This window comes from Alligator mississippiensis, chromosome 14 (assembly GCF_030867095.1).
Source record: "Alligator mississippiensis isolate rAllMis1 chromosome 14, rAllMis1, whole genome shotgun sequence".
Classification (NCBI taxonomy): domain Eukaryota; kingdom Metazoa; phylum Chordata; order Crocodylia; family Alligatoridae; genus Alligator; species Alligator mississippiensis.
The window spans coordinates 15,382,123-15,403,850 of NC_081837.1; the positions used below are offsets into that span (position 1 = coordinate 15,382,123).

The following is a 21,728-nucleotide window of genomic DNA, read 5'->3' on the forward strand; positions in this document are numbered from 1 at the left end:
AGGGCCAGGATGGGTGGTCCTTGTCCCCCCCCCTCAACTGAGCTGCTCCTCATACGCGAGGCCTCTGGGGCCACTTCCTCCCCTTGGGCCACCAGCTGCTGGTGGTCTTGTGTACTGTTGCATGCACCAAGGGCTCTGCCTTCTGCTAGGGGTTGGAGGCCCAGGCTGCCTTGTGCAGCGTCGGGGCTCAGTCCACTCCTGGATCTTATGTGCAGCGTTGTCTGCACTGAGCCATTGGCCCCGTGCCAGTGGCTGTAGACTTGAGTTGCCCCGAGCTGCTCTCAGGGGTCCTGATCCCTTCTAGATCGCTCTGTGCCACATCATCAGCACTGCATCCTGACTGCTTGCCAGGGATTGAGGACCTGAGCTGCCTCGCGCAGCTCCCAAAGTCCTGGCTCCGTGCACCGACTGGGAATACAGACCTGAGCTGCCTCATGCAGCTCCTGGGGTCTGGCTCCATACACCGGCCCATGCACTGTGTTCCTGGCCACATGCCAGGGGTTGCACACCTGAGCTGGCTCGTGCAGCTCCCAGGGTCTCGCCCTGTGCACCGATCTGTGCACTGATGCCATACTTTTCAGTGGCGGGGCTGCAGGTTGTGGTCACTCGCTGCTCCTGTCCGTCAAGGAGGGTCTTTAGGCACTTTGGGGCAACAGCTCCACCCCTGCTGGCCAGCTCTTGCCAGCTCTTCTTTTGCCCAGTCCTCTTCTTCATCCCTCGACACAGATTTCCGTGTACTGGGCGCGCTGCTCTTTTGTTCCCTCCAGAGGCTTCACCCCCGGATTGCAAACGGATCAATCGGGTTGAATCAGGGTATAGGCTTCAACCAGGTCTCTTAGTTGCCCTGGGTAGGGGCAGGGCAAGCCCCTCCCCAGCAATCACTTGATTGGTGGAAGTGTTTCACCAATCACAAGGAGGATTCTCCGAGCCCGGACGCATTGGGCTGCTATCGGTAAGCCCGCCACACTAGCGTGCTACTTTGCAGCACAAGTTTGTCCAAGGGTAATGCCTTACTCTGTGGTAAACATAAGGCAGCCTGTTATTCAGGGGTGGGTGGGGGGAAGTGGGGTAAACCAGTGGTTCCCAACCTTTTTTGTACCAGGACCCATTTGTAAACGTCAATGGCCAGTGTCCCTCATTCCCGACCGGCTGCCCCCAGCCTCTCAATGTGTGGGGCAGGGGAGGCCCCAAGCAGCGCCCCCGCAGGCTGGAACTCTGCATCCTGCCAGGGAAAAGCCATGGTTTCCCACATTTTTCTCCTTTGAAGGAGAATCAATTTTTAAAGTTTTTTCATTTTCCTTTCATATATTCTCACAACCCATTTTTGGGTCACAACCTATGGGTTGAGAAACGCTGGGATAAACAACCTCATGGGGTTGTCACAGGGTTAACTCTAACCCTGCAATTGGTAAAAGTTGATGACTCCGTATTAACTTCACAGCCTAGTTTACTTTATGATAACTCATTTGTGAGCCTACTTCATTTGTTGCAATCTTGAAACCTTTTATTTGGGACTTTGAATTGGAATAAACTGAAGGCCTTGAAGGGTTTCTGAGCTCTTTCCTGGCACAAATTAGAACAGATGAGAGAATAATGTGAATAAAGCCTTCTTATCTTGTGATGTGGATGCAAGTTTATTTTTTCCTCGCTCCCATCCCAATCAGATCCATACATAAGTTTTGTTTATAAGTATAAACGAAACCTTCCTGTTGGGATTTTTATTTCCTGTGTGCCAGAGGCTGCGTGGGTCACAGAGGAGACCATTTGTTCCTCTCTTGACATGATTGCCAAGGATGGGAGCCAAGAAAATGACACTTTCTTTCCTTTTCTTTGTCTTGTTTCACTGCTGTATTCAATGGCACTTCTTTGTTTGTGAGGACTGTGCAAGAATGGAGACATGAAGATTGTTGGCTCCTGTTCTTTTAAAGCATCTTGACCTTCAGAATTAAGTGCCTTCCAGTTGATTTAATTGATCATCCTTCTTTCTTTACACTCATAACTTCTTGTGAAAAAAAAACCTTAGAGTCTCTTGCTTGTGTCTCAGGTCTTTAGCTTCCCAAGCAGTGACTGAACACTAAGAATTGAACTGGTCAAGTAGTTGGACATGGAGACTGAACAGTGGGCTAAATGTAGTGTAGCAATTGTTTTGACTAACTCTTACAGCCTCCTGGGTTCTTTTCCTAGCCTTGGCACTCATTTACCTTGTCAGAGGGCCTATCTAATTTCCTGGTCTCACTTTACCATTTAGTAAATGGCAAGTGTCCCTCGCTGGTGAGTTGTGAGGCTTGGCAATAGCTTATCTATAAGATGCCTTGAGATGTCTTTGCTTGTAGGACCTATGCAGTAGGCTAGTGCGAGTAAGCAGCTATTCGATCCGGCTTCGGATCCGGCCGCTTCGGATGCATAGGTGCACAGGTCATTGATTCCCCATTATACCCCATGGCCAGATCTCTGAAGCGGCTTCGAAGCTTTTCCAAAGCGGTTTGGAAGCTCTGAAATCTTCTGCCACTCTGAGCCAGTTATTCTTTGAAGTGCCTGGCTTCTGCGTGACTTCATATCCCTCCTTTATTATAGCACTTCTGCTGTTTCTTTTACTTCCAGCAGGCTTTTCTCTTTCCCCCTCCCTCCCAGCCCCTTCTGTGCCTCCTCTCCCCCAGTTTCCACTTCTCTTTCGACAGAAAAGAGAGTGGCAGCTGTGGCATGCATGGACAAAAGATTTTCATTGACTCCCCTTTGGGAGCCACCACAGCATGGTGAAGAGAATGACAACACTAGCTGCGTGTGACATTGCCCCGATGCAGTGTTACACGTTTGAAATTGTTACTATGGCACAAAGTGACTGGTGAGTAAATTCAAGTCTGTACGTTTCAGATGATGTCTTGCATGCCGTGCTCACAGAAACGGTGGAGCCATGAATATCGAGATGCTTCTGGGCCCTTCAGAATGGGTGGCAATGCTAGCTGAGCTCCAAGTGTGTCATGTCCTCTGAGGTCCTTACTCATTTGAAGAGTAAAACCACTACTGCTTCCCCAATTCGGTGATTGTTGCCAAGATTCCAGCATGACTCAAGCGACTTAATGCACTTCATTATGAAGTCTGAGAGAGTTTTAACATCTTGGTGTTGGCAGAAATGATTTAAAATCACCGCCTGCTTGGAGACTTACTGGCTCCAGCCACTGGGAATGGGACAGGAGCTTTCATGTTTAGGTCAAAGCTAGCTGTAGTGTTAGTGACAAAGCCATGAACTTCCAACTGCTCGTGTAGGGTCTGAGGTGCAAGACTGGCAGTAAGGAGGCCTGTGTTCTGTGGGGACCCTTGGCAAAGCATTTAATGCCTCTAGGCCTTTGGTTTACCAGCTGCATGGAAAGAATGAAAGTCTACCTACATTGGAGTGGTGTTGAACGATTGATCTCACTAGTGACTGTAAGGCTCTTTGCTGCCCCAGTTGGGAAGTATATAAGCACAAAGAACTAGGTGCAACGATTTGGCTTGGTTTAGCCTTGTCATTGACGGCATTTTTACACATGCTCCAGGAGGAGCAGGGAATTGAGGGGAGCGCTTTAATTAGCAAGCTGCACTAATTAAAAGTGCCTGAATGTCACTGTATCGGCAGTCTCCATGCTGAAAAATGGCAGTGGGGCGCTTTGAACTAAAGCTCAATGAATGAGCTTTAGTTCAAAGCGCCCCACCGCCATTTTTCGGCATGGGGAAACTGATGTATGTGATGCCAGAGTCTGCTAGAATGCATTTATTTCCGTGCTCCAGCAGATTTTATTAATCAAGTCTGCTCCAACGCACTGGATTTCCAGCATGTTGGAGTTGGCTCCCTGCCCGCCTGTAGAAACGCTGAGTGCCTAGATCACTTTTGGTGTCCTCGTTGGCATTTCAGGGAGGGTGCAGACTGCATGGCCCAGGGATACTGAATTACTCCCCTCATAGCTACAAGGGGTCCTTCTGGATCAGGGCTGTGGCCTGCTGGTGAGGAAATTTGAACTTCTGCCAGTTGTGTTGTACCTGTTTTGTGGACTAACAAGGTTTTGCCTCCAAAGTCATAATCACTTAAAGCAGCTGAAGGCTTGAAATACTCCATCATCCCAGCAGAGGGCAGCCCATGCCAGTTGAGGGATCCTAGACATACCTTTTGAGAATCCTTCTTCTTAATTGGCCTGTAGATTAAATGAGTACTGGAAGGGGTGCTAGAGTTTCACTGGCTGGTGCCTTTAGATATTGCAAGGCCCAGGCTCTTCCCCACAGAGTGGTGTCACTGGTTTGATTTTGGACTGGCGCACATTTATTTTGCCCTCTACATTTTCATGAATCAACAAATCTTCTACATCCCTGTTCTTCAGGCTCTCTTGTACTTACCTAGTCCCCTCTTGATGGAACATAAGTATAAATTTAAGAATAAATTAATAAGTACAACTTCTAAACATGTTGAAATCATCTATGTTCTCCTTCATAAGGAGCAACAGCAAATACTCTGCTCATCTTAAAGCAGTCTAATTCCCTGACTTTTGTAGGGCCACGCTTACAAGAGAGTACTTCAGAATTATATGTAATCACACACCTACATTTACCATGCAGATGCCTTACTGAGCACACATATCAAGATTGAGATATATCATCACTCCAAATGTGCTCCAGTATATTTTTTTAATAGTGTCAAGGTGTCCCCAACTAGGTCAAGTATCCATGATGCTAGGTAGGGCTGTGCAAAATTTCACTGGGTGTTTCATTTCGGAGCTGTTTTGATGTGTTTTGAGCTTCAAACAGTGAAATCAAAGTGAAACAAAAGTCTTTGAAACGAAACAAGGGCACTCGAAACATTTCGAGTTTTGAAGCCAGGCTTACTTGGCTTCAGCGCCGGTCCCAATCAGCAGGAGCAGCCTCCTGTCATCCAGTGTGCAGATCTGGGGGCTGCACCCCCCCAGGAGGATTCTGGCACATCCCACAGCCCTCCCGGGGATGTGGGCCCCCAGATCTGTGCACTGGATAATAGCATGCTGTTGCTGCTGGCTGGAGCCAGCGGCAGCACCGATCTTCCCAGTGTTGGGTGCAAGCTGTGCCCAGTGCTGGTCTCAGCCAGCAGCAGCAGCAGCCTACTGTCATCTAGCAGGCAGATTGGGGACCTGCCTGCATCCCCGGGAGGGCTGTGGGGCTCTGCCAGATTCTTCCCGGGGCTGCAGACTCCCAATCTGCCTGCCAGATCACGGGAGGCTGCTCCTGCTGCCTGGGACCAGCGGTGGGTGCAGCCCACATGCAATGCCAGGAAGATTGGTGTTGCCGCCGGTCCCAGGAGCTAAATGCTTATGAACTCGTCTTGATCCTTGAGCAGAATTTTTTTTAGTCTTGAAGTTGCTGTAGCTGTGGATGTTCCCAGCTGTGGATCAAGATCCTACTGTGTCCAGTGCTATACAGGCACAAAGGTGGTCCTTGCCCCAAAGAGCCTGCAGTCAAAACATATAACAAGACACTATGCTTTGTACTAATTGATGGGAGGCTTCAGGACCACATTGGTCAGTGTAATAGACAGTGGGCTCAGTGCATTCTTAGTCTTCTGTTTTTTAAGGCATTATGGGGGAAAAAGGAGAACTTTTTAAACAATAGATTTGAAGAAGGCATGGGTGGATTCAGGATTTTGTAGCAGATGTCACTGACATTGCCCTTCAGACCATGGGAAAATGTATTGCATGGCTGAAGCCTTTGATCCAGCCGGGGGCAATGGCGGCAGGAAAATGGGGGCTGCTGCTGCCATTACTGCTGTCCCCAGATGAGCCCACGCATGCAGACTCCCTACAGTCTACGGCTGGGGCAGGGTGGGAGCGACTCTGAGGTTTTCTTGCACCCAGGCCATCAGGGAAATTATAGCAGGGGGGCCCCTCCTTCCTGAATCTGGTCCCTGCGTGGCCCCTTAGTGTCCTCCACTAGTCCTGGGGTTCCAGCTGCATGGGGGTGCCAGTCCCCCATGTCCCTGGGTCCCCTGACAGCTGGGAGTGGGGACAGGGAGAAGGAACTTGTCTGCTGCTTCCAGTGTCCCAAATGAGTCCAGCACTCTGCCAGCTGCTCCCCCAAGGCCCCTGGCTGGAGCAGGGCAGGAAGAGCCCTGGGTCAGCTGGGGACAGTGGCAGCAGCAGGTACATTCACCCGCCTTGCACTTGCTCCTTGCCTGACCCTTCTGGCTGTCCCCTGCCAACCTGGAGGCTCCAATAGTGCCTCAATAATCTGACCTCAGCAGTGGCAGTGTTACCGGACATGGCTCGAGCTCCCTATGCTCCAGCAGCTGTAGCTGTGGTTCAGTTGCGGCTGCAGTATCCATGTGAACACTTGCAGAATCCCTCCCCCACCCCAGCATGGGCTCCCTGGGGCCCCTACTCTGGTGCCCCGTCCAAACTGGCTTCTGGAGTGCTCCTGTTACTTCCCCCTTTCCCCTCTCCCACCCTCCACCGTGAGATGTGCTAGCACCCCCACCAGGAGCTGGTGAGCAGCATGCCTGCTCCAGCATAGCTGGTAAGCTATGCCCACACCATGTAAACTTTACAGATATTTATAAGAAGCTCCTCCCAAGTATGGCAGGCAGTGAGGGATGAGTAATTAGTGCTTTGTTGAAAATGTACCGAGTGGGCAATGGGAGGCAGGTATGCAAACGAGCAGATTAGAGGTGAAATTATCACTCGCTAGTGAATGAGATGATGGGTGGCAGGTTGGGTCCAAGTTCTAGAGGACCTTGAAGGTGCTTGCATTGCATGTGATAGAGAAGGGTGAGACAGTAGAGGGATGCAGGGAGAAGTGCAATGTGAATGTTTGTTTAAAAAAAGTCTCTAGCAGTGTTCTGGCTGGGTAGGATTAGGTCAAACTGCCTTGGTCAACACCGAGGAAAAGACAGTTGTAGTAATCAATACATCGAATAACAAAATCCCAGGCAAGAATCTTGGCCATGTTTTAGATGCTATGTAGAAAGAGCCTTTGAGGCTTGGAGTGTTTCTGAATGACGCACAGCAACACCGATTGGAGACATGCCGTGTCCACTACATGAGCACTGTCTCCTGAACAAGCAGTAAGGTGGTCATGTTGGTGTAATGTGGCTACCTGATCTGTAGTTTGGGAGCTTGTGTGTGCATGGGGCTGTGCTGTGCCATGTAGACATAGCTTGGATGATGGAGCTGAGAGAATCCAGTTGAAGGTGAGACCCAGGTTACAGCCCTTGGTGATGATATCTGCAGCTATCAAGGAAGGAGGGAAGCAGGGAAGATGAGGAGCTCTGTTTTATCCATGTTCAGTTTGAGTTGGTGGTTTGATGTCCACAGAGAGAGATTGAGACTGACATTGGAGGAGATTAATTCTAGACAGTTATTGTAATAAATGCATTCAATGGAGACACAAGGGATGTCAATGGGGGGGGCGGTTCCTAAAGCTGGGAGTGACTAAGACATGCTTGTCTTATGAAGGAAAAGTGTGAGAGGGCAGTGAGAAGTTAATGTGAAGAATAAGAACTATAGGATTAGACTCACAATATGTTGATCTGACCCCCAAACTGCTCTGCAACTTGTTATGTTGCCATTCACTCTGCAGTTTATCTGTAGTTGAGTGCCGGGGGTATTCTCATGCATGAAAGAAATGGCACTTCCAGGAGTATTGGGAATAGCAGCGATGCCCTACAGGATGGATGGTCTGGTCTGCTAACTTCTTGTTTGTGTTAGTTACAGGACCCTTATCAGGCCCACATACAAAATGTCCTACCGAACTGTGACTGCCCTGGAGTGGAGATGCTGTCCTGGGTTCACAGGGAGTAACTGCGAAGAGGGTAAGTCAATTGAAATGGATGTCTGTTCCTGCAGCACATTAATGGGGAGTTGAGAGAGTGTATTTTTGACTGAGTTGTCTTATTTTTTCTTTAGTTCACTGTGACTCTCCCTCTCTTCCAAAAAAATAAAAACTTGAAACGCTTGAATTTTTCACATAAAACCCAATATCACTTTTCTGTTGCAGGGCAAATTTTAAAGAGATTGTAACCACCGAACCTGCAAAATTACATACGTGCCCCTTGCCCTTGCAGAAAGCTGTGGTGAGGGTAGTGCGGTAGCAGCGTACTCAGCCGTGTCTGGAGCATGTAATTTTCCCATTGGCGGGTGGGGATATTGCATTTCTTGTGTCTGGTGTTCCTGTTATGCTATCCCTTGGAAAACCTGGATCCTGCACATTATCATTCAGTGAAACTCATCCCTCATTTTTTCCTCACATCCCACACACATCTTGAAGTAGAGTTAACTTCCATTGCCATCAGCTACTGCAGTCATTGAGAACTGAGTTGCAAGCCACCATTTCTAAAGAAATCTATTTGACTGCCCTTGAAATTTGCTTTGTAGTGTGTAATGAGGTCAGCCTCCATGTACCTGTCCATGTCAAGGTAGTTCTCCCAGATATGGTGCATAAAGGTCACCAAAATGATTCACTATTATACCTGGTACCCTTGTATAATTGCTGGGTTGCATGGGGTATAAAACAGAGATTATACACTTAATATTGGATGTCTCATATTTAATAAAATATGGAGCTTTTTTCCCAGAAAAGAAAGGAGGGCAAATTTTTTTTTCCATTTTCTCCCTACAGCTGACAAATAGCAAGAATTTTGTGTGCATTTTCCTCCTCTGCTTTTTGTAGCTTTTCTACTTCTAGTGCTTACAAATGTGCTCTGCTTAGACCTGTTTTAATTTCAGCCTTGGGCGATATGGGATCACAGGAACTGGTATCCTCTGAACCTTACATGCATAAAAATGGAAGTTAATTGGATAAATGTGGGCCCTGGGTTTGCTTGTCTTTAGATTGGCATCTGAGTGACTTGACTCAGCTGGCAGGCAAGAAGTTGTTGGAAGAATTTGGCTTACCTCATACTTTGCCATCTGTAACTGTGTTGCATTACAATCAGCACTAGTTTTTTTGAGCCGTTATGCCATTGTATTCACTATGCTGCAAACAACTGTAAAAAAGAAAAAAAAAATTGTCTTGTGAGAGCCGTGGTAGACGGGGGAACAAGAATGGCAATCCTGGGCTGGCATCCTCAGGCTGCTGTGGAAACAGAAGCTTCTGAAAAGCTTACACAATTGTAAAAGTAGGAAAGCTATATAGAGTGAAACCTGCAGCTCGGTGCTTTACATTGCAGCCAGTTGCTAATGAATGTGAGCCTGGGAAAGAGACTACTCAGGGAGTGCAATGAAATAGCATCCCTGAGGTTTGGATGGTCACTTAACTCTCATGATACTGAACAGTGGCATTAATGATTACAGCAAAGGACCAGATGGTTCCAATAGTGGCATTCTGCTAACTCCCCCACCCAACAGTCGAGATTCGGTTTGAGTCAGACTTTGAATTGGTTTGAGTCTGTCTGCAGCATGTATGCAGCCCGTTAGCCTTCAATAGGTTTGTACAGGTGTAAGTGATTACAGCTTGGTAAACAGTTCTATTAGTGCAAAACAGAGAACCCAGCTCCCTCCCACAGTGCTGGATCTGTCTCTGCAGGATTAAATGGAAATCAGCAGAAGCTTGCTTGTGAAAGTCGGCAAATCAGACTCTGCATCCTCTTGGGAACAGCTTGGTTGAATGAGGTGACAATTTTATGCAGTCAGTTTTTGAGGTAGAACTGTGCTTTCAGGCTTGAGTAGTGTGCTGGCATGTTGAGCTGAAAGCCAGTAGCAAGGCCCTTCTTTCATGTACAAGCTTTTTGAAAACATCTGGAGCAACTGACAATCCCAGCTTCTAAAAAAGTGACCCTTACCCCTAGAACTGAGACTTGCCACTAGCTTTCTAGAAATAGCTTTGATCTTAATTGCTTGAACTCTTGAGTTGCTGTATTTAAGCTATATTTTACTGAAAGGGACATCAACTGAGAATCAAATCTCTTTATCTGCTGCTGTTAATCTTAGAAAGATGAAAGCTCGTTCTAGCCTCTTCTCTCTCTTTCTCTCTCATTTTGTTTACTTAATATATCTTTCAGAGCTGGTTATATAAATCTGTTTTCCCCTGTACAGTCGGTTTCCCTTGGAGAGGCATGTACAGTTTCACCAAGGAACTGGGGAAAAGAGCACTTTGGAAAAAAAAATGTAATATGATTTGAGGGACAATAAGAAAAGGGCTAGGAACAGACGTAGAACCTCATACTATTTTAAACTAGATGTTGGGCAACTGTTTCTTTAAATATGTGGGTACATCTAGCTCTCAGATGTGGCTGCATGGCAGAATTGGTGGCAGAATTTGCCTTCATTGGTTTAACATGTATTCTGGCCATACCATGAAAGACCTGTCTCCATTGTACCTGCCCCATCCTCTCTTATTTAACACGTATTGTAGATAGTAGCCACAGTAGATGAAATCAGCCTTAAGATTCATTGTCCTTTCCTTCTGTTTGAGGACTGCATGCCCTTTCCCAATGGATCATGGAATGACACTGAATTTTCATGCTGAGGGTTGATAAAGTTTATAGATAATTACGATCAACCAAAATCATTAAAGTAGTAGGGTTGGAGTGGTGTTATAGCTGCAATAGTTCAGGAAATATAAGAGAAGCATTGGGTTTTTTTGGCGATTAGCTTTTAGTGGAGCAACTGTATAGTTGGGAGAGGTGTTAGACAAGTTTTCTGGCAAAGTACCCTTCCTCAGGTTCATGGGGGAAAGGAGCTGAAGATGCAAATTTTAGGGATACCTCTTCAGGTCCATAGGTGCCCACTTTGCAGTGCGATGTTCAGAAAGAATGACCCACTTGTTCCTGTCTTAATTCTCCCCAAACAGCTACAGCATCTCCTCAGAAAGAGGGGATCTAAGGAAACAAAACTCAAAAAACACTTCAGTAATGTCTTTGCCTGCAGCCTATTGTGGAACAGTGGGGACGGCCTGCCTCTATTTGGGCAGGGGTTTCCCTTGTAGTGGTGGCAGCTCAGGCTGGAAGGCTGATTCTGCCGCGTTCTGGATTTCCTGCCATTAGCCGCTGGTTTGTTGCAACCTTTCTTGACTGAAATATCTCCTCCGTCCTGCCCCCTGCACTGGTAATGTGCTGCACGTCGACAGAATGCACAGTGGTTAAACTCAGTGCAAGTATCACCAAGTGTCTGACCCTTGGCTAATAGGTTCAGTTTGAGAAAGTAACCACTTAACTATCACCAGCTGGTGGGCACCTACTTAATGCTGATAGCTGCAGATAATTTTAATCTAAACAATCTCAGGAATTTAACTCTTGCATTGCAGTCTACAACAATTTTGGCTTTAGAAAGCCTGGTGTGTGGGGTGGTTGCAAGACATCCTCTCTTTTAATAAGCTGAATAGGGGGTGCTTGCTTTGATGTTTCCTTTTTAAAGCCACTCTGCCCATGACCCTCCCACCCCCCCAACACCAAGGACACTTGAGCATTTGAAACATGACGGCTAGTTCCTTCCTTGTTTTCGTAGCGTTCTGACCAGCAAGTGGACTAGATGGTTAAAACCACTAGTTGCACCAGGACTTTAAGCATTTCTTCCAAGAAACCCCTTGCTCTGCATTGGACGGAGCAGGAGACTTGACACACACGTCTGGGGAGCTTAACTGTCAGTGGATGATAATTTTTTTATTTTTCTGGGTTTTTTTTTTTTTTAACTGGAGCCCAACCTAGGACAGGAAATGAATCCACTGAGCCACCCAGTCTGCCGAATGCTGATATAAAGAACATATGGAAAAGGGCAGTGCAGAGGTGAAGTGGTTTTAGCTATTGCAATCATGCATCAAGCTGATTGATTTGAATCCAAGATGATGCTGACATTTCAACCCAGTCTTTCCCCTCACCCCCCAACCCTACCCCCTCTCTTTTTTTTTTCTTTATGGCTGAGAGTTCAAAGCCAAGATGAATCTCTTGGGAGAGGAAAAGTGTCCCAAGCCAATCCAAGGGCTCAGCACTGTGTTAATGTTAGCCAGCTAGTGAGGATCTTGTTTTACTTTAAAAATCTGACATAGATTTCTGCTCAGAGTTAGGATGGTAGCCAATATATAATTTACCCACTAAACAACGTGATGAGAGACAGTCTGAATATTTGGGCAGGGAACAGTCACAAAGTAACTCTCCACCTCTAATGTGACACTATCATGGCTTTTAAACTGTTTTTGGTTTATTTTTTAAAACATAATCTTTAAACAAATATGGTTAGGACAAGGGAAGTCGGTCAACAAGTTTTAAGCAGTAGCTTAAACGAGTTCATGCTTTCTGTTTCTTTGGGTGCTTGTTCTTGGGACAAGTTTCATCAGCCTTTTAGAGTTTGTGTGAATCTCTTCTCGTCTGAAAGGATTGCAAACACGATACATGTACACGTCTGCATTTTTCAGAGTGGCCTCCGAACTTCAGGCACCCATCTCCCACCGTGCATCGGAGCATGGGAAAACTTGGCTGCCATTGAAACAGAGTGGCCTCTGGACTGGAATGTGACAACCAGTCTGTCGGGAACAGTACACAGTGGTTTTTGAAAGGGGAAGTGAAGAGTAACTTCTGAACTAAAATGGAAGGAGAATTTGAAGCAGAGAGAAAATAATTATGGAAGAATTTGATTAAGACAAGGATGCCTTTTCTTTCTATCAATCTTTAAGGGTTCACAAATAGTCACATTTTCAGCTTCTCATCTCTCAAAATGCAGGTCACATTTAACATGGTATTTTTATACTGAGGTTTGTTTATACTTCTAGCTTCGTTATAGTTCTTGGTTTATACTGACATGGTGTCATAGAAAAGTAGGGCTAGAAGGGACCTCAGAAAGTCATCTAATCCAGCCACCTATTAAATATATTACATTCTATTATTAATTGCATTATAAACCCTATTCAGTATAGAAGCTTAGTTCTGTATCAACATATGGTATATTTTCTTTAGTGATAGTGTATATTAGTGCAAAGTGCTTTCGCATGTGAATAAAGTGGTTTCTTACCCAGTGAACTGCATTGCCTCTCTCCTACAGACAAAACTGATGTGCTTTCCTCTGAAAATATTTTACATACTCCAGTTCCTCACATCATTAGCAGGCAGCCTTTGGGAAACCACTAAGGTAAATGTATCTTAGTATTAAAAGGGATAGTGTGGCTCTTTGTCCCCTATGTATACAACAGCATTTTAGAGTTCTCTCTCTCGAGCTCCTGGTAAACCTAAAGTAACGTCAAAATATTGGAGTGATAAAGTAAGTTGGAAGAAAGGCATGCCACAGTATTTTTGCCACTGTTAAATTCTAGCAGTTGGATTCTATTTAATTGAAAAATGCCTCCTGGGTGTATTGATGAAAATGAACCGTCCATTAGGTTACCTCCTTCTGAGGTATCTGAATGCTGACTGTGTACTGGGCTAGCCTCACAGTTTGAGACCTAATGCTGATGCTGCATTTGTTGTTATAAATCAGGAAAAACTCAGTTTACTTCCATAGATATACACCAACATAAAACTAACATGGATACTTTGTATCAGAACTGGTTCCTTCTTCCAAGACAGGATAAGCAGAAACAAGTAAATTAGGAGTTGGATGGTGGTGAGTTAAGATGGGCAGTTAGACTACCTGATGACTGTAGCAGAAGACTAGGACTAAGTACAGACAGTCAAAAAGCTCAAGGCTGAATCGATTCAATCTTCTCAGGTTAGTCTAAGCTGTGTAGATTGAATGTCTGTTCGGTTGCTTATTGGTTCACCTTTGATTCCAGAAATGAAGCCACATGCCTGCAGTGGCCCAGGCCAGAAACTGGGAGGGTGCTCGAGCATGCCTCCCTGCTCAGCTTGGGCCAAGGCTAGCCTGCCCACACTGGGAGGGGGAGGAGGGGGCGTTGCAGGGGAGGTGCAAAGAATCCTGAGATGCATTGGGACTATGAGTTAACTTGAATCTGGAGGGAATCTGAGGCAGAAGTTCAATAAACTGGTTTAACCTAAATCAGTTAAGTCTGATACTCATCCATGCAGGTTTATCTTAAACCAGTTTCTGCCATTAATGTGCACTGAACTTCTGTTCTGTTACGGATTTGAACCAGTTTCCAATAACTAATACCAGTTTGTGTGCGATTTCTGTCCTTAGCCTGAATGTTAGAACCAAGGCCTCTGTTTTTTACTCTGTTGTTGTTTCATAGATCCATAGATTGTAGAGTCAGAAGGGACCACAATGGATCATTGTGTCCGACCCCCTGCCCCTGGCAGGAAAGAGGACCGAGGTCAGATGACTCTAGCCAGGTGACTATCTAGCCTCTTCTTGAAGACCTCCAAGCTAGGTGATAGCACCACCTCATTAGCTGCTTTTAGGTAACTCATTGAACATAACTGTCTTTGTTTATCCGTCTCTAAATAAATAGTGCAATATTTTTCTCTTGCAACACTAGTGCAGGACTTAATAGGTTTATACAACGTCCAACAAAATGAGGTCCTGGCCCATCCCAAGGGCTCCAAAGTACTATCATAGTACAAATCACTTTGAATGTAGTAGATGATTGGTGCCATGCAATATGCTTTAGCTTCTGATGCATTGTAACCTACAGCCTGGACAGAAAATATATTTGTACCCATGTAAGTTTGGTTTTGCTCACCTGTCTAAATTATACGGGGATCTACAGGGCACAGGTGTGTAACTAACCTGGAATGTAATACTTTTCAGCCTCTTAAAAGCTAAGATCAAGTGTAGTAGGTGACTATTGCGGTGTCCTGTCGTTAGGTGGACAGGAGCAGTTAATACAATATTTACCTGATTAAAAGCCCCTCGTCTTAGAATCGAGTATGAGACAGTGGGGGTCAGGAAGCTGCTGCAGTTGCAGCTCCAGCTCTGGCCCCAAACCCAGGTCAGGGCTGGAGCCACAGTTGCTACTGCTCCTTGCTGCCTCTGCACCCTCCTCCCTCCTCATTATTTCCATCTGCAGCCTTGCCCCCCCCCCCCGCCATACCTAATTACTCCCCTGTGCCACTTCACCCTCCCCTGCTCCCCTGCTGCACCCCCCCCTTACCTTTGCTCTGATGCCATCAGGCTCCATCTTCACTGCAGCCTGGAGCATGACCTCAGCCTGGCCCTGCTGCTATGGGGCTGGGCTGAAGCTGTGCTCAGAGCACCAGGCTGCAGTGGAGACAGAGCCTGATGGTGTCATAGCAAAGGTAAGCAGGGTGGAGGGGCAGATGGGGGTGGAGACTTTTACGGGGGGGGTGGGGAAGTGGGTTGGGGAGCCAAGGCTGCGAGGGGTAGAAGCAGCATGGAGAGGGGATGGGGAAGGGGAAGCAGGGGCCTAAGGCTGTGTGTGGGGGGGGGGGTAGGCACAAGGGGGGAAGTGAGGGGCAGGCAGCAGGGGACAAGCTGCATGCCCCCCAACTACCTTCACACTGCCTGCTCCCTACTGCCTGTCCCATTACTGACCCCCCATCACCTGTCCTACTACATGTCTCCCCACCGCCTTCCCCATTATCTGTCCGTCCACTGCGTGTCCCATTACTGCCCTCCTCATTGCCTTTCCCCCCACTGCCTTCAGTAGTTGGTGGGGGGTACAAATTTAAGATGATCCACCAATAATTAGATTCTATGCATAGAAAATTATAATAAATGTATACATTTTCCATGTATAGAATCTAATTACTGTGGGGTCATCTAAGGTTAGGGTCACTATGCTAGCTTGTTTTTGTATTCCACTTATGGTTGCACATTGTGACAGGGGGCCATCATGAGGTCGGTCACAATATTAGCCTGCCCACCTGTCTAGGGGAGTCTGCCCACCTTACTCATCTGCCACACCTTTGTTGGAATTAAATAGTTGTTTCTAGGCAGGAGGCTGCCCATTTAATGACCCAATACCAAGGGTATAATACACAGTTCCAACCTTCCCTTTACCATGTCCCATGCCTCGCAGATGGCCTTGCATACAGGTAACAATTCTCTTGGCCCCTTACCGGGCCCAACTTAGATCCATGCTGAGCCTCTGTCATACTGCCCCTAGCAGGGTCACACTTGCTCTGCTCCTTCCTTGGGCCTCAGTGAGACTGCCCTACTCTGTATGGCCCTTCAGGTCCCCTTGGCCCTACTCTATACAGCCTTTCAGGCTTCATCTCTTGCATTTGGTCTTGGTGCTGACCCCTCGCAGACCTTCAGGCCACCCAAGTCAGGCTATACTCTACAATAGTGTCAGGCTTATCACCCCACGCTCTGGGCTGACTCCAGCCCCTGGCCTTCTCTGGCCTTGGGCATCTCACACTCAGCCTATGGTCCACTCGGGCCTCTGGTGTTTCTTGACATGCTTGGACCCCCAACTCAGCCTCACTCTAGGCCTCCTGCTTATCCAGACCTCCTACTAAGCCTTACTCTCTCAGGCCTCTCACTTGGCCTCTCTCTAGGCCTTGTTCTTATTCAGGTCTCCCACTAGGCCACACTCTCACATGTTGGGCCTCAGGCCCTCCTGGGCCCTGTGCTGTCATGCAAGCCTGGTGCTTTGCTCGCAGGGTGTGTTCCCCTAGTCTTTCCCCTCCACAGGGTCACTCAAGGCAGTGGGGGCTGAGGCTTTCCAGTGTTCAATACTCACCTTTCTCTAGGGAGGCACAGGTGTGGCATTTCTGGGGACTGCCCCTCCACAGGCAGCCCCACCACACCATCCTCCCCAGCAGGGTGTAGTTTTAGGTCATGCTCCAGGACCATGCAGGCCTATCTACCCTGGTTTTTCTCCTCACTGGGCTCCTTGATGGTCTTCCTGGGCTGCTCATTCCTGGGCACTCTGTTCCAGCCTCCCTTTCACAACCTAACTCTCAGCCACTGGCCCCATCTCTCTCTCAGGCCCCTTATAAGATACCTCCCATCAGGTGGCTGAACTTCAGCTTCTCTCATTCCAGCCTGATTGATGGCTAACCCCCTTTGCTCTCTCACTGGTAGTCTCTCCCTTGAGAGACCTTCGCTCACTTGAGCCTGGCCCCGCTTTCTGGCTAGTCGGGGTGTGAGGGCTCCCCGCTGCCCTGGCCTACCCCTCGCAGTGGGTGTGCTTGCCCTTTGGCCACTTAGGCCCTGGCCCCAGCTTGGGCTAGTTGAGAGCCCTGGGCCAATCCACACGCAGGTGACCCTTTCACTCGATAAGGGCCCCCCACAAGCACTTCCATAAATCATTCGTCTCACACCAGGCTTGCCTAGAGCCCCAGAGATCTTGTACCAAGCAGCCCTTTACTAGGCTGGGCTCATCTGAGCCCCTTCACAGATCCCTCCAGGGTCAGCCCTACTCCCTGGGTTTCCCCAGGCCTTTCCACAGTAGCCCATGGTCTCAACAGTTATAATCAGGGGCTGACCTAGCCCCTCTGTAGGCCCACAAACTCTAAGCCCCTTTCCTAGGCTGGCCTGCTCTTCCCTAGGTGATTGTGTGCACTGCCTCTGTTATTTGGCTTTCTTGGCCCCTTGCCCAGGCCCCTGTGCACACTACCTTTCTTTCTAGGCTGGTCTCTCCACAGCTGTAGGCCCACAGCCACTTCCTCAGTGCTTGGGACCCCTCCAGGTCCCTAGATACCTCTTCCTTCCCCATAGTTCCTACCCTAACCTTCAGCTGTTCCAGGAGCAGCAAATCTCTGGCTGAGTGAGGTTACTTCAGCAGCATCCCTGCAGCCACTGGCAGTACTGCTCCTTGGTTCTGGCCTTATACCCTGGCTGCCCAGCCCTCCACCAATCAGGCAGCCTCCTGAGTGCCATGTGACCAGCTGATAGGGTCTGCTCCCACCTGCAGGCTAGTCTGCAGCCTGCTGAAGCCCTTAAGGTGGCAGGCACCCAAAGGCGCACTGACACACACATACTTACATTTTGGGTGAGATGATATACAATCTTGCCCTACTTACACGATGTTTTTCATAGATTTCATAGACGTTAGGGCTGGAAGGGACCTCGAAAGATTATCGAGTCCAGCCCCCTGCCCCAGGGGCAGGAAGTCAGCTGGGGTCATAGGATCCCAGCAAGATAAGCATCCAAATTTCTTTTGAAGGTGTTCAGTGTAGGTTCTTGAACTACCTCCGATGGCAGGCTATTCCAGACCTTGGGAACTTGGACAGTAAAGAAATTCTTCCTTATATCCAGTCTTGCAGTAGTTTATAACCGTTCAACCTTGTCATCCCTTGGGGTGCTCTGGTGAACAAACATTCTCCCAGTTTTGAAACTGGGCCCTAGTAATTAACCTTCTGTAAACTACTTAACAAGTTACCTTCAGTAGAAAGCTGGTAATCTCCATGTAGCTAAAATAATGTAAAGAGTTGATAGGGATAGTATCCCTTTAAATATTTAGTAGTTAATAAATGCTCCAATGTCTGGCATGGTAGCATAGTGATTTATGGCTCCTGACTATAGCTCCAGAGGCATGAGGTTGAGCCATGATTTGGGCTTGTGCTAAAGGCTGCCCCTAGTCAAGCCAGCTGTAAGTGATCCACCTTTGACTCCCAAGCTTCAGTGACCAAGTAGCCAGATGTGACAGGCCAAGCGGCTCCTTCTGAATGGTGTTTGTTACAGAAACCGGTGCACTTTAACAATGATAACCCCATACATCGTTAAGCTCAGGTGGGTCCTTGGTGTTTTAGAGCACTAGGGGCTCTTGTACACATGATGGGGGTTTAGCCCTCAGGGTTTCATTCTTTGTCCCCTAAATTGAAGCAGTGGATTTTTATTTTTTTTTTCCATCACTGTGTACATATGATTGCTCACAAATCTCATAAAATGCTCAGTGCACTATTCATAGTGAATGACTGCAGGGGCGCCGCATAGCAATCCACCTCACTGATCTCTTCATATTAAATTACAGCAGGGGACACCTGTAGCTCACAGCATGCTGATATGTACAGATCACCAAAAGTTGTGCTGTTTCATTAATTTAGGTAATTTAATTAAGTACTATTTCATTACTTCCATTACTTTTGTCATTTTTTCAACACATTTTTGTGCATATTTAAAAAAAAACAACTACTATTTAAAAAATGTTTTTTTCTTATTTTATTTTTATTCTTTTAATTCCTATCTATGTTTTTATTCTCACCATATTTTGCGTTTTACTATGTCATCACGTAAACTTTATTTCATGTATAAATCCGCTTGTTTTTTAATTTCACTTGAACAGCCACCCATAAGAACAGGGTGCTGACATTCTCCCTTTGCTTATAATATGTGCACAAAATTGTAGCATCCTGTGAATTTCATACATATTTCTTCCTGTGCATATTGAAGTGTTGTGGTGAGCTCGCTGCATTATCTCATAGGAGACGGGCGACTGGGGGTCTGAGCCAAGATAGCCCCTGTGTGCAGCAGCCACACAGTAGCACTGGGCTGTGCTTGGGATGGCTGCTAGATGGGAGGGAAGGGGAAAGGGTGTGTGTGTGTGGGGGGGGGGGGAAGGGGGGCTGACCTAAGACAGCCCCTGGGGCAGCGGCCACACAGCAGCACTGAGCTGCTTTGGGACAGCCGTTGGGAGGGATGGGGGGAGGGTGCTGGGTAGCTTACGCATTGGGGAGGCGGTGGCTGGGTAGTGGGGAGGGGGTCTACAGAAAACAAATGCCCAGTCCCTTAAGATAGGGCAGGGGGGCGGAGAGGGGAAGGGTCCTCCAGTGGGAGAGGAACCATCACAGAAAGGAGTGGCAAAATTGCAACAGTTGCAGAGCCTAGGTCTTGCAGGGACAGCAAAAATCCCAACTTTTTCTGCCAACAAGAGTGAGAAAACCCTTTGCCCCCCACACCACTCTGCACCTTTAAAACATCCCTTTTTCATAGACGTCATAGATTTTCATAGACATTAGGGCTGGGAGGGACCTCAGAAGATCATCGGGTCCAGCCCCCTGCCCAAAGGGCAGGAAGTCAGCTAGGGTCAAAGATCCCAGCACAATAAATGTCCAAATGTTTCTTAAAAGTGTGCAGAGTAGGTGCTTGCAGGGTAGGGGCTTATACGGTAAAGAAGTTTTTCCTTATGTCCAGCCTAAAACAGTCTTGCAGGAGTTTGTGACGGTTGGACCTTGTCATCCCCTGGGATGCTCTGGTGAATAGGTGTTTCCCCAGATCCTGATGCACACCCCTTATGTACTTATAGGCTGTCACCAAGTCACCCCTGAGCCTGAACTTCTTCAGGCTGAAGAGTCCCATAGCTCTCAGACTCTCATCATAAGGCCTACTCTTTTGCCCTCTGATCATGTGTGTGGCTCTTCTCTGGACTCTCAAGCTTCTCCGCGTCCTTCCTGAATTGTGGAGCCCAGAATTGGATGCAGTACTCCAGCTGTGGCCTTACCAAGGCTGAGTACAGCGGGAGGATAACATCCTGGTTCTTGCTTGAGATGCATCGGTATATGCAACCAGAATTTTGTTTGCTTTGCCAGCTGCAGTATTGCATTGGTAGCTTATTCATTTTATGGTCCTTCATGATCCCCAAGTGTCTTTCGGTCATGGTATACATCGTGGATACCACGATCGTGGTCATGGATACGTCACCTGGTCATAGAAAGGAATTAGATTGGTCAAGCAAGACCTATCCACAACAAACCCATGCTGGCTATCCCTCAGAACATTCCCTTCTGTTAGCTTGTCAAGAATGGTTTCTTTGATTTTCCCCCCCCCTTTCCAAAAATCTTTCCAGGATTTGAGATAAATTGATTGGCCTGTAGTTTTCCAAGTCTTCTTTTCTCCATTTCTTGAAGATGGGTACCACACTGGCCCTCTTCCAATCTTCAGGTATTTCTCTTGAGCGCCACGAGTTCGTGAATACCCTTGCCAGTGGCTGCACTATGATGTCTGCCAGTTCCTTTAGCACTCTTGAGTGCAACCTATCTGGACCAGCTGATTTATGCAGGTCCAGCCTCTCAAGATGCTCCCTCACAAGATCCATGCCAGTGGTGGGCATATATTCATCTTCACCCTGGTCATCCGCATCATGTTAGGCAGGGTAGTCCTTTTGGGTTGGTGGAAAAACCAACACAAAATAATCATTAAGCAGATTGGTTTTTTCCTGGGTGTCAGTAGTCAGCTGCCCCAGATGGCTTAGCGGGGGTCTAATGCTGACCTTGTTTTTCTTTTGACTCCCCACTTATCCAAAGAAGGACTTTTTATTGTCCTTGATTCATGTAGCCAGATGGAGTTCAGTTGCAGCCTTGGCTTTTCTAGTTCACTCCCTGCAGGTGTAGACCAGTGCAGTATACTCCTCCTTAGTGGTGTTTCCTGTCTTCCATCCATTATAGGCCTCTCTTTTTAGACGTAGGATGTCCATGAGTTCCCTATTGAGCCAAGGGGGTTGTTGAGCCTTTTTACCATCTTTCCTACAGGTGGGGATGGACTCTCCTTGTGGTTTTTGCCTGGCAGTGGTGCAATTGTCCTCCTAAAGCCATTAATTCACTTGCTGCTTTTATGTGAACCTGACAAGCGGAGTTCTGTGAACCCGATCATGAGCCTAAAGGAGAAGGGCTGTGCGCAGAGGGGAAGGCATCGGGAGTGCCCTGAGGGGCAGCTCCTCCCCTCCATCCCTGCCACAAAGCAAAGGAAAGCCTTTTCAGTTGGCTCCCCCCCCCCCACTGTCACCGCAGACTGACCGCCCCCACTCCCCTAGAGCCAATATACTTATGAGACAGACAGAAATGTTGAAATGATTTAAAAAAAAAAAAATTATTTATAGAAACACTCAACTGTAACTGTTAACAACTAAATATTTTAGCATTCAGCACTGATCGAGCAGGCATACAGAGCAGCCTCTCCATCTGCAGCAACCAGAATGTGTGCAGCCAGGCAATTCTGCACAATAGCTCCCCT

At 47.4% G+C, this 21,728-nt stretch overlaps 1 protein-coding gene across 8 annotated transcripts in view; it reads left to right on the top strand.

Annotated features, from left to right (window-relative positions):
- Positions 1–21,728, top strand: part of COL26A1 (collagen type XXVI alpha 1 chain) — a 317,198-nt gene that overhangs the window by 59,224 nt on the left and 236,246 nt on the right. For 6 of the 8 annotated variants that reach the window (XM_019493390.2, XM_019493387.2, XM_019493389.2 and 3 more), the window contains exon 3: positions 7,698–7,801. In XM_019493390.2, the coding sequence (XP_019348935.1) occupies positions 7,698–7,801 (104 nt within the window). The remainder of the gene's footprint in view (positions 1–7,697; positions 7,802–21,728) is intronic. The other 2 variants (XM_019493386.2, XM_014609847.3) reach the window with 1 other exon arrangement.